General features: G+C 39.9%; 2 protein-coding genes and 1 pseudogene across 3 annotated transcripts; 1 reads left to right on the plus strand and 2 right to left on the minus strand.

Moving 5' to 3' along the window:
• The first annotated feature begins 212 nt into the window (after positions 1 to 212).
• Positions 213 to 1577, plus strand: LOC115131490 (heat shock factor-binding protein 1). Its single transcript, XM_029663255.2, has 4 exons — positions 213 to 341; positions 610 to 745; positions 834 to 900; positions 1212 to 1577. The coding sequence occupies exons 2-4, from the start codon at positions 701 to 703 to the stop codon at positions 1304 to 1306; spliced, it is 207 nt and encodes a 68-aa protein (XP_029519115.1). The 5' UTR covers positions 213 to 341; positions 610 to 700; the 3' UTR covers positions 1307 to 1577.
• A 378-nt stretch (positions 1578 to 1955) lies between these two features.
• On the minus strand, positions 1956 to 3730 carry LOC115131489 (thioredoxin-like protein 4A; annotated as a pseudogene).
• A 4519-nt stretch (positions 3731 to 8249) lies between these two features.
• LOC115131488 (thioredoxin-like protein 4A) lies at positions 8250 to 14671 on the minus strand. Of its 2 annotated transcripts, none has more exons than XM_029663253.1 (4): positions 14561 to 14671; positions 14129 to 14288; positions 11829 to 11932; positions 8250 to 8754 (listed from the first exon to the last, which is right to left on the minus strand). In XM_029663253.1, exons 2-4 carry the CDS (start codon positions 14279 to 14281, stop codon positions 8583 to 8585), a joined length of 429 nt encoding a protein of 142 aa, XP_029519113.1. In that variant the 5' UTR covers positions 14282 to 14288; positions 14561 to 14671; the 3' UTR covers positions 8250 to 8582. The 2 variants fall into 2 exon arrangements, with proteins under 2 accessions (XP_029519113.1, XP_029519114.1); XM_029663254.2 differs by having other exon boundaries at positions 14129 to 14307; positions 14561 to 14669.
• Positions 14672 to 14837: the final 166 nt, after the last annotated feature.

Below are 14837 nucleotides of genomic sequence, written 5' to 3' on the forward strand. Positions count from 1 at the left end.
AACAGTTGACATTCTGAGAATAAGGGATGATTGCAGTGAGTCCGGATTAAAACATTTTGCCGAGGTTACATAATCGTGATGACTGTAATCTGTTTGTCAGAAAACAACGTTCCAAATGGATGGTATCTTACATAAAGAAATGGCATGGAGAGTCCCAAAGGATCTGATACCCATTGAGCTCAGTTCAACACAGAGAGGTGCATCATGGGTTAACTAGGTGTCAATGAGGGAAACGCCTACAGCTCAAAGCTAGAACATCTCGGGAAAAGTCAGAAAATTCAGCAACAGAAACTAATTGGAGTTTTAAACTATACAAACAGTAGCAGGCATGTCGTGAAACAGTAAGTTCAGCCTACCGTTCTGTAGTCCATTCTCATAAAACTTAGTTTAAGTTTGACTACCATTCTGTGCTATTTAACCACGCCTATTAGGATTACACAATGCCTTAAAGTTTCTAAATGATACATGTCTTTCGTCTAAAAACATCTGATTGTTAGCCTACTTAATGATTTATGAAAAAGGTATACACTATAGTTTTTATGGAGGCTACACACACTCTTTAGTAAAGTTTTCCGAAAGTATTGTTTCACACCCACTTGTGCATTTCAGTTGAAACTGTTGCCAAGAACGACCCGCAGCGTCAGGGACGCACAGCTTCAAAGACAAATCCCATTGATTTTGTAACGACAGCTGAATCAGGATGACGGAATCCAACTCAAAAGCTGCAAAAGAATTGACAGAAATTGTACGTTTATTTTCTGTATAGCTTTTTTCTTACGCTGATGGTAACATTTTTATCTGAGAAATAATCGTTTGTGTCGTCTCTCCCACAGATGGAAGCGACTATGCAGAATCTTCACAGTAAATTTCAAAGCATGTCTGACCAGATTGTTTCAAAAAATATCCTTTATCACACCCTACTACTAGCAACCGTCTTATTGAATTGAAGCTGCTATTGAAGAACGGTATCTAATAGCTACCAGTTGAGATTATAAACAGAAATCACCTATTCAAGCAAGACCAAATCTCAAAATTGCAGCTATTTTTTAAATCAGATTAAAAAAAGGCTTTATATGAAAGGCCTAATCTAGTCGATTTGAGAATAAAATATGAATTTAATTTATTTTCTCTATAAATAAATGTTTAATGTACAACCTAGACACAGTGTATAATAACTACATATATTGCAAGACTGCCCTTAACCAACCCACTGGATGACATGGGGACTCGAATTGATGACCTGGAGAAGAATGTTGCCGACCTCATGACCCAGGCTGGTATGGATGAGCAGCAGACTCCTAAGTGACCAAGCCATCAGGTTAACACATATCAGATCAGCTAACTTCACTTGAATTCTGAGGTTCCACTAAAGACAAGATGTGGCATGACAAAAGGCCACACATAGGCAGGTTATTACTGATCTATTGTTATGTAACAGCCTATGGCATTTGCTTTCTCATTTAACAGGATGTCATTTGTGGGGGATTTTACCATGTAAAAACAATACATTGTTTTTTCTATAATACAACACAATGTTTATTCAACTGTTCATAAACAATACGATCCGGGTTGAAGAATTCCAAGTCTTTCCTCGATCTTCCTGTCATCGCAGCACTACCCATAGCATTTCAGAAGAAACAAGTCACATATACATACAGATTAAACATATGGGCCAATTTTCCAGACCCAGATTAAGCCTAGTCCTACACTAAAAACACACTTTCAATGGAGATTCCTTATTGAGAAAGAAGCTAGTCCTTGACTTAATAATCAATCTGGGTCCAAGAATACAGGCTGTGAAGTTATAACTAAATAGCAATATAAAATATGAGCATAACATTTATTAAATCAAAGACACCAAATGATGGTTTTTATAACTACTGTTGAAAAAAGATGACTTGGCTATAACATAAAAGTGAGCAGGACACCTCGATCTGGGCCTTTTTGTAGTCCAGCTGTCTAGAAAGTCTCATAATGAAAGGACAGATTTTCTCCCATTGGGCTTCACACAAAGCAATGGAAAGGGAAGAACCAATCAGTATCTGTATTTTGTGGAGTAGTCCTTAGGAGATACGACCAGACCTCGTCCTTTTCTCGCCCCTCTGTAAACGGTCTCAACAATGTCAATCATCTCCTGCTTGTCCTCCATGGTCCAGTTGATCTTGTTGTTGTTACCAGTCCCCAGATCTATCATGATGTGCTTGTTCCTGGAAGAGTACAGAAAGAATATTTCAGTTTTCACAAAGAGGGCAGCTAAAGATGGGAGCAGGCTGTCCACTGAAGCAGCTTGGAGCTGGTTGTATTAAAGACATGATCAGGGACCTGGGCGACTAGTATTTTTTAAACCTCACAATTTGGGTTGGATGTGTCAATGTGTAGCTCATACATGCAATAGATTTTTACATTTTAATAATTTAGCAGACACTCTCATCCTGAGTGACTTACAGTAGTGAGTGGATATGTTTGTGTACTTTTCCCATACTGTATAATCTAGGAGCAGAATGACTGTTTTTACCTCAATTAGCTACGAAATCCCTAGTTTGAAAGCAACGTTGTGCTGTGCCATTTCCACCTACATTTTACCCCACGTGGGCCAGCCCCCTAGCAATTTGAGTCCTAGCCAATGAGCTTCAGTTCCTCGTCATTTGAGTGACAGCTAACAAGATGCACACAGCAGAGCAATGACAGTGCATATACGCGACGTAGTAACGGGACAAAGCTCCCTAACCCAATTGTGCGCCGCCTCATTGGTCTCCCGGTCACGGCCAACAGGGTCTGTGTTTACTAAACCCATTTTTGGAACCTGGTAAATGTTTGCATCAAAACTAGAGATTGGTTTGAAATGGAGGTGCAACCTGATGACAACGTGAAACTCACCCGAAGAAGAACATGACGGTGCAAGGATCATACAACTCGTACATCTTGTTGAAGTCCGGCACCGCTGTGATGTCCACCAAATAGATGACTGCAAAGTTTTTCACCTGTAGGGAAGAATAGTGATGTTTGTACAGTAAAAATAGCAACGTTCAGTTAAATGTCTTCACAAATGTGAAATCCAAACATCAACAATGGTACAGTAAAATGCATATTACCTTTTCAGCTACGCTGTACAACACCTCGTCCATTTTCATACACGTTGGGTCCCAATTCGTGGCCAAACCTAATAACCAGGACTCTATCCTCCTCAGATAGAATGGCTTGGTCGACCTGCCAGCCGTTGTGGAGATGCGGCAGCATGTACGACATCTTGATGCTGCAGTGTTAACATGTATCCTGGGAGAGTAAATGTTGGGAAGTAACACGTTTGGTTAGCTAGCTAGCTAACGTTATAGCGAAATACTTGATATCTGGGCTGGATCTTGTCAACAATGTTTACTGACGTAAGCTACATATACTGTGTACAACGTTCTCAACAAAAAGTAACAAATGCCGCTAACAGAAGACCACTTTCTTTAGGTATTAACTAAGATATTGATAATTAAAAGTTATTTGAAGCCTGGCTAACTAGAAACATCGCTTAACTAGCTAGCATGCCTGTCTTGGTATTTGCTAGAAAGTGAGAGTTACATTTTTTATTTAACTAGGCAAGTCAAATAACGAATTCTTATTTACAATGACGGCTTACGCCGACCAAACCCGGACGACGCTGGGCCACACAACGGATCTTTGATCTTTGATCCGTTGTGTGTGAAAAGATTAACGAAATAAAAACCACTTCTGTTGTTTACGCTTGCGTCACTAAAAAGCGACAAAACGAACAGACGCTAGCTGGCTAAACAGATACAAATAAGTATGCATCAGTCTTTTTTACAATAGCACACTTTGGTTAGAGACCACCTAACTCACAGATAATTTTCTTAAATATAAGTTACAGCAGGGAAATATTCATTCATAAGAAATAAATTATTCTGCACAATTCAGCAACAACGCATTAGAAGGCTCAAACCTTCAAGTCTAAATAAATGTTTTGTTTCGCAAGGACTGAACCCAAATAAAACCCAACAGGTATAGTACATACGAAAACAGACAATCAAGTGACACAGGAAGAAGGTGAAAAAAAGAACAGAAATAAACAAATCCAGAGAGAAATTAGCATATTAAAATCAAGTTAAAAACACCAGGGGAGGTTGTTTTTTCCCCAAAAAATAATATTTCACAAAATGACTCGACAAAAGAAAGAAACAAAACGCAACATAACATGGGTGAGAAAAGCAAAGGTGAATGTTACTATTTCTTCGGGAAATGTACCTTTTTCTAGTTTAGTCATATTTATCCTGATGAAGACAGTTTGGCTGTCAAAACGTTAAATTGCATCTGAGCTCCTAGTGTGCGGCTCTCCTTTTTCAATTATTTATTTTAGCTACCTTAGAAGTGTTTACTTTGGAGCCTGACTAACATCTATTGAGTAGCAATGTCCCATACATTGAATGCCCAAATACATTGGAGGTATCTACAAATCAAGTGCTGAAGCCACATTATCCAAAAGAAAGGCTACATCTAATCGTTTTTCCTAAAATTAAAATGTTAATGATTCACATGATTCGATTCACCACGATTGATCTGGATCCCAACTAAAATAATGGCAAAGTGAATCATTCGTATCGTTGAACTTTTTTTGAAGGAATCATATGATTCATTTAATCAAATTTGTATGGCCTTATTCGCGAGTGTCGGTGGAACGTTTTTTGGGACATGGCGAAAACATGAATTCATGCTATCAATCGCTAAACAAACTAGAGGGTACAACATATGTTTTGAATTGGCTACCTAGTTAGTCTATTCTCTTTCATATTGTATAAACTAGGCCTACCTGCCACTGCAAAGTCCGACTGTCTCTCTCTCCTTGAGCGACGGCCCACTCATCTCGCACACACGCAGGTGATGCTTGCAAACACTAAGTGTCATACCGATCCTGGATGATATGCTGATTGGTTGATCAAAATAAATAACTGTCTCAATAAATTGCATTAACAGAAATTATCATTGGAAAAGGCACAATGTTCGCTCACCATTTAACATTCTTAGTTTTATTAAGCAAGTTTAAAAACATTGACGTTTCGGCCTTCAGAATAATCATAGAGGGAATGGGCATGCGGAAGACAATTAGGGAGAAAACTCTTCAGCTGGTGGTGCTGAGAGACGGTGTGGTAGACCATACACGTTGGTACTCAGGGTGTGGGGTACTATGGTCAATGTCTCCACCTAGTGATGAAATACAGAAGTGGAACCAGTAAAAAGCCATTTGAAAACTGGGCAAGCTTTTTTTAAATACAGAAGGTGTAATGTATATACAACCATTACTATATAATACATCTTGAATATGTTGGGTATTGAAAAAATAAACAGTGCTAAGCAAAACTAGAGATAGCAACAAATATCAAAAGATTAGGCAAATAGGTCTAACTGGTTTAGTTAGTGCACGAGTAAGCTTCCTCCATGTGTGGCACTGGAACAACAAACAGATGGGGCCCTTCACAAAAGCATACTATAGTCCTTCTCTAGGTTAAAACCTCTGGGAACTAAAATATCTAAGAAATGGATCCAGAACGTCTCTCTGTGACTTTCCAAAATAAAATAACTCACAAAGCAAGTGTCCTCGGTCTTTGAAATGGAGGGCCGCTGGGCTGTTGGGGTCAGCACATCGAATGGCCGACACTTCGATTGCTCACACGGACAACGAATCGCATAGATCACATTGCAAGAATTGAAATTGATGGTACTTCTGATTTTTGTCTCGACCCAATCTGGGGTACGGTAAACTTTTATACGTTTGGTGTACTGGCATTGCATACAATTGCCACATGTAGTTGCCAGGGGGAATAACGAGGAGACTGGTCTTGTTTGCGCTTTGGCTGACGGCGGATCAGCCAGCTTTGTCTTTAGCTCTATGGTAAGCGGCCGCAGGAGGCTGTTGAAATGAACTAGCTAGTGCCGAATTTGAGTGTAAAATATGCCAATGTTTTTTTGTGATGCCTAGTAGTTCTGGACTTTATAGGGTGTAGGTAGTGACCAGTTGGATGGAATGTTTATCTCTAGTGCTTACTCAGTAGTTGTGCTCTAGGAACATCAGTTCTGAGTGTGGAGGAAATTGTTTCTGTCAGTGTTCTTTCTGAATAGATCAGATGAGAGGAAGGTACCTGTTTTGGTGATGCAGACATCCAGGAAGTCTAGTCCTCCCTCATCAAGTTCCATAGTGAAGCACAGGTGTCCTTTAATGAAATTATTCTGAAGAAGGGTATTGAAGGCCGAAACATCAATCTTTTAAACTGGCTTAATAAAACACATTTTTAATGTAGAGAGAGTTGCGCCTTTTCCTTTCCAATGACTTCTAACATTTTTAGGTTGCACCTCGACACTGATTGAGCATCCTCCATTACTTTTCCAGGTCTGGAAAACAATGATTTTCTTGACCATATGAACTCTGTAAATACTATTCATGCAACATTTCATTTAGACCTTAATTGAGTGCAACAATTATGGCTGGCACAATTACCGTATAACTGTGTAACCAACGGTTATGAATAAATACAATCAAAATCAAATCATTGTAACCGTAAAAAAAAAAGTAAAAATAAAAGTTGGGACCAACAGCTGATTTAAGACGGGACAGCGGGGCAGTCGTGTGGCAATTCGACTGGTAAACTTTTGGGTACCCTCGCAATGGCTACTTGGTTTTGTGATGCAATCATTTCCATTGTAGTGTAAAATGTTCATTCAAATTATGTTAACTGATGTGCCTCATGGAATGTATTTTTTGAACTGTCAGTGGAGTTAAAATAAATCAGATGGATACACTTCCTGCTTTTACTAGTCCAACCATTATGCCATCACTAGCTACGTTTAAATGATTTTTTCCAGTGATTTGTAGACATTTTAAAAGTTACCATAGAAAATAGATACAATTGCCTACTGCGGTGAGTTTCCATTGAACGATCTTGTGTCGATAAAAACAGCTGGACTCAATGACATCACACCAACAAATAAAACGTTGTTGCAAAAACCTAATTGTCCATTTTTTTTATACCCTTTTAGGCTAATTCTGCATTAATAAATTAGCTACAGCCTGTATGCCCTCCCACATACAGTATCTTTTTCATGTCTCCGGTATCCAGTGAAAGCCAGAATCGATCCATATGCCAATTTGCCATAATTATCATGTGCGAACGAATCGCAACGGTGAAATCTGCACTCCTGTAGATCTGAAATAATTGGATGTTGAAAATTGCATCCACTCAAGCAGAAAAGCAATTCAGGAATACCTGAACTGCAAAAATAAATAACTTCACAAGCAGTAGGCATTTAGAATGGACATGGCGGCACCCCACGGGAGGTAAAATCATTGGATCCGATTCTGAGGACTGCAACCATACATTTGATTTATTTATGCCCAAATCATGTTTTTACTTCCATCTGGTTATTTAGCTCAGTCACCCTGTTAACATATAAGTTATGGATTTCTTACAGAAAAAGTGTTTGCAAATGCAACTGGGGCCATGACATTAAGTGCCTCGCGTACCTTCAACATTATCCTGCAATCATTTATTCTAAAGAAGAAAAAACCCCACTGGTTTCCATCATAATTTGTCACAATAAGGAAAGTGCGACAGAAGAATCCACCTGTCGAACGGATACATTTTTTGTTGTCCATCTTTCGAAATTGTATCCTTTATCGGCTGTTCCCATTACACGTAACAATTTGTGTTTCTGCAGCATTGCTTTTGTTGAATAAACCCGAGTCAATGGAAACCTGCCTATAGACATGAATGCGGAGGGCAGTTATATTCATTATATTGTATTGGCAGCACATGCAGTCAGGAGCGGCGGGGAGGAGAAAATGTACATCAATATATTGTTTTGTTATTCAAACGGTTATTACGATGACCGTGGTCATTTGGCTGGCCAATTACCATGATCTAAAATTCTATGACTGTCACAGGTCTAGCAACAATAGGAAGCCTATCGTCTCACAGCCAATAGGCTATATTACTGAACATACAGCTACTGTAATAACGCAGCACAATCATTTCACATTTGCCAAAACGCAATTTGCGGGAAAACACCGTTCTAAAAGCGAACCTGATGCAAGCGGTTTATGTGACAGATGAAAATCCCTGTTAGAAATTTAGAAAGAGGGGAAATATGAAGCTGCAACAACTAGGATAAGGGTTGCTAATATGACTAGGATTGTGGTTTTAGTTTGTGGACAACGAAATAAAGTTAATATGGAAAACAAAAACAGGATAGAAATGCTGGTTTCAATGAGTAAGACTTTATAAAATAATTCCAATGGTCGGGTTTTGGCACGGCTACTTTTAAGCAATGCAAGACATGCCTCATATCAGGTAAAACATCCAGTTTTAATAGTTAAACAGTTAAAATATGAACATGACATTTATTAAATCAAATAACTAAATTGTGATTTTCATAACTGCTGTTGAAAAAATATGACATGGCTGTAACATGATTTTTTTGGGTCTCAATCTGGGCCTTTTTGTAGTCCAGCTGTCCAGAAAGTCTCATAATGAAAGGACAGATTTTCTCCCATTGGGCTTCACACAAAGCAATGGAAAGGGAAGAACCAATCAGTATCTGTATTTTGTGGAGTAGTCCTTAGGAGATACGACCAGACCTCGTCCTTTTCTCGCCCCTCTGTAAACGGTCTCAACAATGTCAATCATCTCCTGCTTGTCCTCCATGGTCCAGTTGATCTTGTTGTTGTTACCAGTCCCCAGATCTATCATGATGTGCTTGTTCCTTGAACAGTGCAGAGGAAAAGGGATATGTTTCACAGAGTCATGCAGGACTAAAAGAGGGGAGTTCTCAGTCAACTGAAGTAGCATGGGGCAGTTGTTTTCGCATCCCTTAGACAACTTCATTAATCATTTAATTTATTAATAAGCCGGGTCTAAGGGCAATCCATACCAACAGCTTGCGAGATTTCACCCGACCCTTTGCTGTACCTGTTGAGCAGCATGTGTCCAGTGTTGGATGGTATTCATAATTGGTAGATGGTTTTGATGGAAACGCAATTGTTTGTATTGCCAAGCAGTGCCCAAGAAAGTATTAAATCCAATTGTTTGATGCTACCACCACCCACTCAAATCTAGCTGCAATATACATTGATGTTATTTTGTTGACCAGTACGTGGCAGCACTGTGCCCATTTTGTGTGGCTTCTGCATGTGAACCACAGACAGGAAGTGGCATGACTGCGAACAGTCTGTTTACTTGTCTAAAGGCGAAAGCATGCCATCCGTGTGCAGTCACAGATGGAACAATGAGCCAGATGTGTGTGTGTATATATATATATATATATATATATATATATATATATATATATATATATATATATATATATATATATATATATGCTCAAAAAAATAAAGGGAACACTTAAACAACACAATGTAACTCCAAGTCAATCACACTTCTGTGAAATCAAACTGTCCATTTAGGAAGCAACACTGATTGACAATAAATTTCACATGCTGTTGTGCAAATGGAATAGACAACAGGTGGAAATTATAGGCAATTAGCAAGACACCCCCAATAAAGGAGTGGTTCTGCAGGTGGTGACCACAGACCACTTCTCAGTTCCTATGCTTCCTGGCTGATGTTTTGGTCACTTTTGAATGCTGGCGGTGCTTTCACTCTAGTGGTAGCATGAGACGGAGTCTACAACCCACACAAGTGGCTCAGGTAGTGCAGCTCATCCAGGATGGCACATCAATGCGAGCTGTGGCAAGAAGGTTTGCTGTGTCTGTCAGCGTAGTGTCCAGAGCATGGAGGCGCTACGAGGAGACAGGACAGTACATCAGGAGACGTGGAGGAGGCCGGAGGAGGGCAACAACCCAGCAGCAGGACCACTACTTCCGCCTTTGTGCAAGGAGGAGCAGGAGGAGCACTGCCAGAGCCCTGCAAAATGACCTCCAGCAGGCCACAAATGTGCATGTGTCTGCTCAAACGGTCAGAAACAGACTTCATGAGGGTGGTATGAGGACCCGACGTCCACAGGTGGGGGTTGTGCTTACAGCCCAACACCATGCAGGACGTTTGGCATTTGCCAGAGAACACCAAGATTGGCAAATTCGCCACTGGCGCCCTGTGCTCTTCACAGATGAAAGCAGGTTCACACTGAGCACATGTGACAGACGTGACAGAGTCTGGAGACGCCGTAGAGAACGTTCTGCTGCCTGCAACATCCTCCAGCATGACCGGTTTGGCGGTGGGTCACTCATGGTGTGGGGTGGCATTTCTTTGGGGGGCCGCACATCCCTCCATGTGCTCACCAGAGGTAACCTGACTGCCATTAGGTACCGAGATGAGATCCTCAGACCCCTTGTGAGACCATATGCTGGTGCGGTTGGCCCTGGGTTCCTCCTAATGCAAGACAATGCTAGACCTCATGTGGCTGGAGTGTGTCAGCAGTTCCTGCAAAAGGAAGGCATTGATGCTATGGACTGGCCCGCCCGTTCCCCAGACCTGAATCCAATTGAGCACATCTGGGACATCATGTCTCGCTCCATCCACCAACGCCACGTTGCACCACAGACTGTCCAGGAGTTGGCGGATGCTTTAGTCCAGGTCTGGGAGGAGATCCCTCAGAAGACAATCTGCCACCTCATCAGGAGCATGCCCAGGCGTTGTAGGGAGGTCATACAGGCACGTGGAGGCCACACAAACACCACTGAGCCTCATTTTGACTTGTTTTAAGGACATTACATCAAAGTTGGATCAGCCTGTAGTGTGGTTTTCAACTTTAATTTTGAGTGTGACTCCAAATCCAGACCTCCATGGGTTGATAAATTTGATTTACATTGATAATTAGTGTGATTTTGAAGTCAGCACATTCAACTATGTAAAGAAAAAAGTAATTAATAAGAATATTTCATTAATTCAGATCTAGGATGTGTTATTTTAGTGTTCCCTTTATTTTTTTGAGCAGTAATATATATATATACACATATATAAAAGCATCTGCTTGGCATTTCCATTCAGTACCAAATACGGCAATGAGAGGCGGCACTGACTGGCAATAGGAAAATATGGAATGAGATGGATTTTGGCAGACATTCTGCAAATTCTTTAATTGATGAAACATTTGAGCGCAAACAGTTTTTGGTTCCCAAAACTAGAATGTTAGAAACAGAGTGGACTACATTTGGTAAACTTTACCAATTGCCAAAGTTACATTTTTTGTTTTTGTTCAGGAGTGCAAGGGCAAATTGATTTATTGCACACGTGCACTTCAGGGTAGGTGTTCCCTACCGGAAATGTGCAAATACATGCTAGAACGTGCCAATAGGATCTCGCTAGCTGGTGCTTGGCTCTGCCCCTCTTCTGCCCACTATGACTCATTTGTTCCCATTGGAAATGACAGGCTGTGGTCTATCTTGGGTTAGTTCAAAAAAAATATTTGGCACAGTTGTGGAATGCTTCTGAAAATAGATTGATTTAATACCCTCTTGGGCACTGCTTGGCGATGCAAACAATAAGCTTTCCATCAGAAATGTCTACTGATTAAAAATACCGTCCAACACAGGACAAATACTGCTAAAACAAGTAGTCATTGGCCGAATACTAATCTCACATGCTTCTCCTATGGTACGCCATAAGGCGGAACACGTTACTGTGCTGTTAAACTGTACTTCCTGTCTACATGACGCCAAGCTTCGTAGGGCTAAGCATCTGTTTTCACAGCTAGCCTATATGGTATGAGAGCCTGTATCTGCTACACCCATTTTTGTTGAACATTTGCAACAATTTAGCAAGTCAAAAATAGATTGGTTTACAGGGCTAGGTCAGACATGATGACAACTTGAAACTCACCTGAAGAAGAACATGACGGTGCAAGGATCATACAACTCGTACATCTTGTTGAAGTCCGGTACCTCTGTGATGTCCACCAAATAGATGACTGCAAAGTTCTTCACCTGTAGGATGGGATAGTGATGTTTGTACTGTAAAAATCACAACTTTCAATGAAATGTCTCCACAAATAGAACTGTGGCAGTCACGAAATTGTCAGCTGGTGATTGTCAAGCAACTACCTGTCAGTCTCACGGTAATTGACCATTAATTAACAAACATTTAGCATCTCCTGGTTTCCACAAGCAACTGATGCAGACCTTTGGAACATCTACAACTGAAAATGTATAATACATCTGTGTAATATAGCCTACACCTTCACAATAAATCCATAATTTATTTTAGACAGGTCTAAAGAAACATGATATGAAGGAAATGTAGTCTATTTCAGAAGAACAGAATAGAATACTCTGAGTTGTCTTTATGTTAGGTCCTGATCTGGCTATGCCAAATGGCTGTGGGCTACACTAGTTAATTTAACAGACAAGATTTACTTATAATACCGTACCATTATTTTATAGTATGAAGAATACAATTGAACAAAGCTGAATAAAATAGAAAGGATATTTTCGCCAAATGATTTGAGGGAGTGCCACAAGCAGCTATTCTGTGTTGAGCGGTTAACAAAATAGGTACTCCTATACGCTTAATTTAGTTATTAATGTAACTTTAGTTGTTCTACAAATGTTGGGCTATATGTTTTTATACATTGTAAGGCTGCATGATGTGACTAATAATGATTTGGAAAAAAAAGTCACTTGAAAAGGCATGAGCTCTGCTTTGTTTTTTTTTTGCGTAGGCTGTACACACTTCAGTTTCATTCACAATTTGACAAGCACTTGATAATGCCTCACATTTCCAATGCACCCCTCACTCATGACTCTCCATCACATGGGTATTTCTCACAGTAACACATCGGTAACGCAACTGTGCGTGTCCTTATCCAGTTCTGAAGTGCATATTGAAAATATTGGATGAACTGTTCACATTTAGTTTGTCAGCCAACAAGATGAGTAGGCCTAACAAACACCAAAAGCACAAGCCTATGTCAATCTACTAACCCCAAGAGTACATAAATAGACCTACTCTATGCTAAAAATAAATATTCCAAACATAGTCTGGGACAGTTGTGGGATGCGATAGATCCCAAATTAATACAACCACTAGCATAAAATATTTTTTATGTGGCTGATGCAACAGATCAGAACGTTTAGCCTAAAATGCTAATAAACTAATAGGCTATTTCTTCACATTATAAGCTCAACAATTCACACACGACTATAAGGCTATAGGCTATAAGCGCAAATGTTCCATTAGCGGAAAAAAAAAAAAAAAACATGATTATGCATGTAATTCTTTTATTATAAAAGGTGCATTTCTATGGTGAAAATTATCTTCCCCAAACTGGAAACTCACGCGGCGCTTATTTATGGCAGTTAGGCTCTACACCCCTTGTAAAGCGGGTTCATGTGCTTAATTTTAAGAAGTGATTTGGCCACTTTAGTTTTGTACAAACCTTACCAAAACATATAGCCCTATGGGCTAGGCTACATGAGGTGTGCGACTGATTCGAAAAAGTGACCCCAAAAAAGGCATTGTTTGTTGCCTTACGCTGGGCATCATTCACAAGTGAAAATATATAATTCACAAGTGATAGCCTAAATCACACATCAAACTATTCTTGATTTAATCTGGTCTTTACATATACTAAATAATGTGTGAAATGTGTTTTAATTTAGAATGGACCATTATCATGTACCTGTCTCAAAACATCTATGCACTTAAATAGCACATGGAGGACGCTTTTCCCGTGGTTTATTTTCATGCCAGCCAGGTAGGCTATACTCCTGTTGTAAATATAAGCAATGTGCTTAATATTAGGACAGTTGAGAAATAAATATAGGAGGCCTAGCCTATAGAAAGCTGATGTGCGCCTCTTTTTAGAAGGCCATCAGACGTTCTCGTGCAATTGCATAGCCTATAGAAATGTTGTGCATCATGGCTCTCATTACTTACTTGATTAGATTTTCAATTACATTGTCAGAGTGATTAGAGGGACAATAGTACTGAATAGCAAGCAGTTAGCAAGTTTGCAAGGCTACTAATGACCATCAGCAGCATCAGATCTTGGAAAGCCTGATTACCGCGACTAAATGGTCACGTGAAATTTGATTGCCTGTGTCGCGATAATACGGTCACGCAACAGCCCTATTCACAAATCTGAAATACAAATAGCAACAATGATATAACATACATCTTACCTTTTCAGCTATACTGTACAATACTTCGTCCATTTTCATACATGTTGGGTCCCAATCGTGTCCAAACCTAATGACCAGGGCTCTGTCCTCCTCGGATAGAATGGCTTGGTCGACCTGCCAGCCGTTGTGGAGATGCGGTAGCATGTACGACATCTTGACGCTGCAGTGTCAACACGTATCTTGGTTAAGTATAGTAAGATTAAATGTTGGGAGTCACGTTTGTTTACGACTTGTTACAAATGTTTTTCTGAGCTACATGTTGTTACTATCTCGAACAGCAGAAACCCCGTTTCTTTATAGATATAAATTAGAAGCCCAGCTACTAACTAGCTAGCCTATCTGGTTTGGACATTTACAGAAAGTCAAAGTTGAAATACTGGATGAACTATAATAAAGAATATAAAATGTGATTTGGTTTCAAAACACACTTACCGTATGAAATACTCAAACTCCAAAGCCTTAAACTGAAGCAAACGGGAAGCCTTGGTCTGTAGTGAAAAGACGAAGACCAGGAAAACGTCGTGTTTACGGTCGCGCACTGTCACTTATAAAGCGACAATAAAAACGGACGGCGCATACCAATCGCGTCAGTATGTCTGCCACTGGCTCAATGCACTGGCTACACAGAAACATAATTATGATCTTTATAGATAGAAATACAGGGAATGGCTTTCTTTTACAGTAGCCCACTTTGGTTAGACAAGCCTTC

Source organism: Oncorhynchus nerka, linkage group LG7, assembly GCF_034236695.1.
Source record: "Oncorhynchus nerka isolate Pitt River linkage group LG7, Oner_Uvic_2.0, whole genome shotgun sequence".
Lineage (NCBI taxonomy): Eukaryota > Metazoa > Chordata > Actinopteri > Salmoniformes > Salmonidae > Oncorhynchus > Oncorhynchus nerka.

Bases quoted from the DNA above. Each gene is read 5' to 3' on its own strand.
- LOC115131490 (XM_029663255.2), top strand. From the start codon at position 701: ATGACGGAATCCAACTCAAAAGCTGCAAAAGAATTGACAGAAATT. The intron at 746-833 runs GTACGTTTATTT...TCTCTCCCACAG, and splicing joins CAAAAGAATTGACAGAAATT to ATGGAAGCGACTATGCAGAA. The intron at 901-1,211 runs ATATCCTTTATC...TAACCAACCCAC, and splicing joins TGACCAGATTGTTTCAAAAA to TGGATGACATGGGGACTCGA.
- LOC115131488 (XM_029663253.1), bottom strand. From the start codon at position 14,281: ATGTCGTACATGCTACCGCATCTCCACAACGGCTGGCAGGTCGACCAA. The intron at 11,933-14,128 runs GTAAGATGTATG...CCCATCCTACAG, and splicing joins TGTACAGTATAGCTGAAAAG to GTGAAGAACTTTGCAGTCAT. The intron at 8,755-11,828 runs GTGAGTTTCAAG...GCACTGTTCAAG, and splicing joins ACCGTCATGTTCTTCTTCAG to GAACAAGCACATCATGATAG.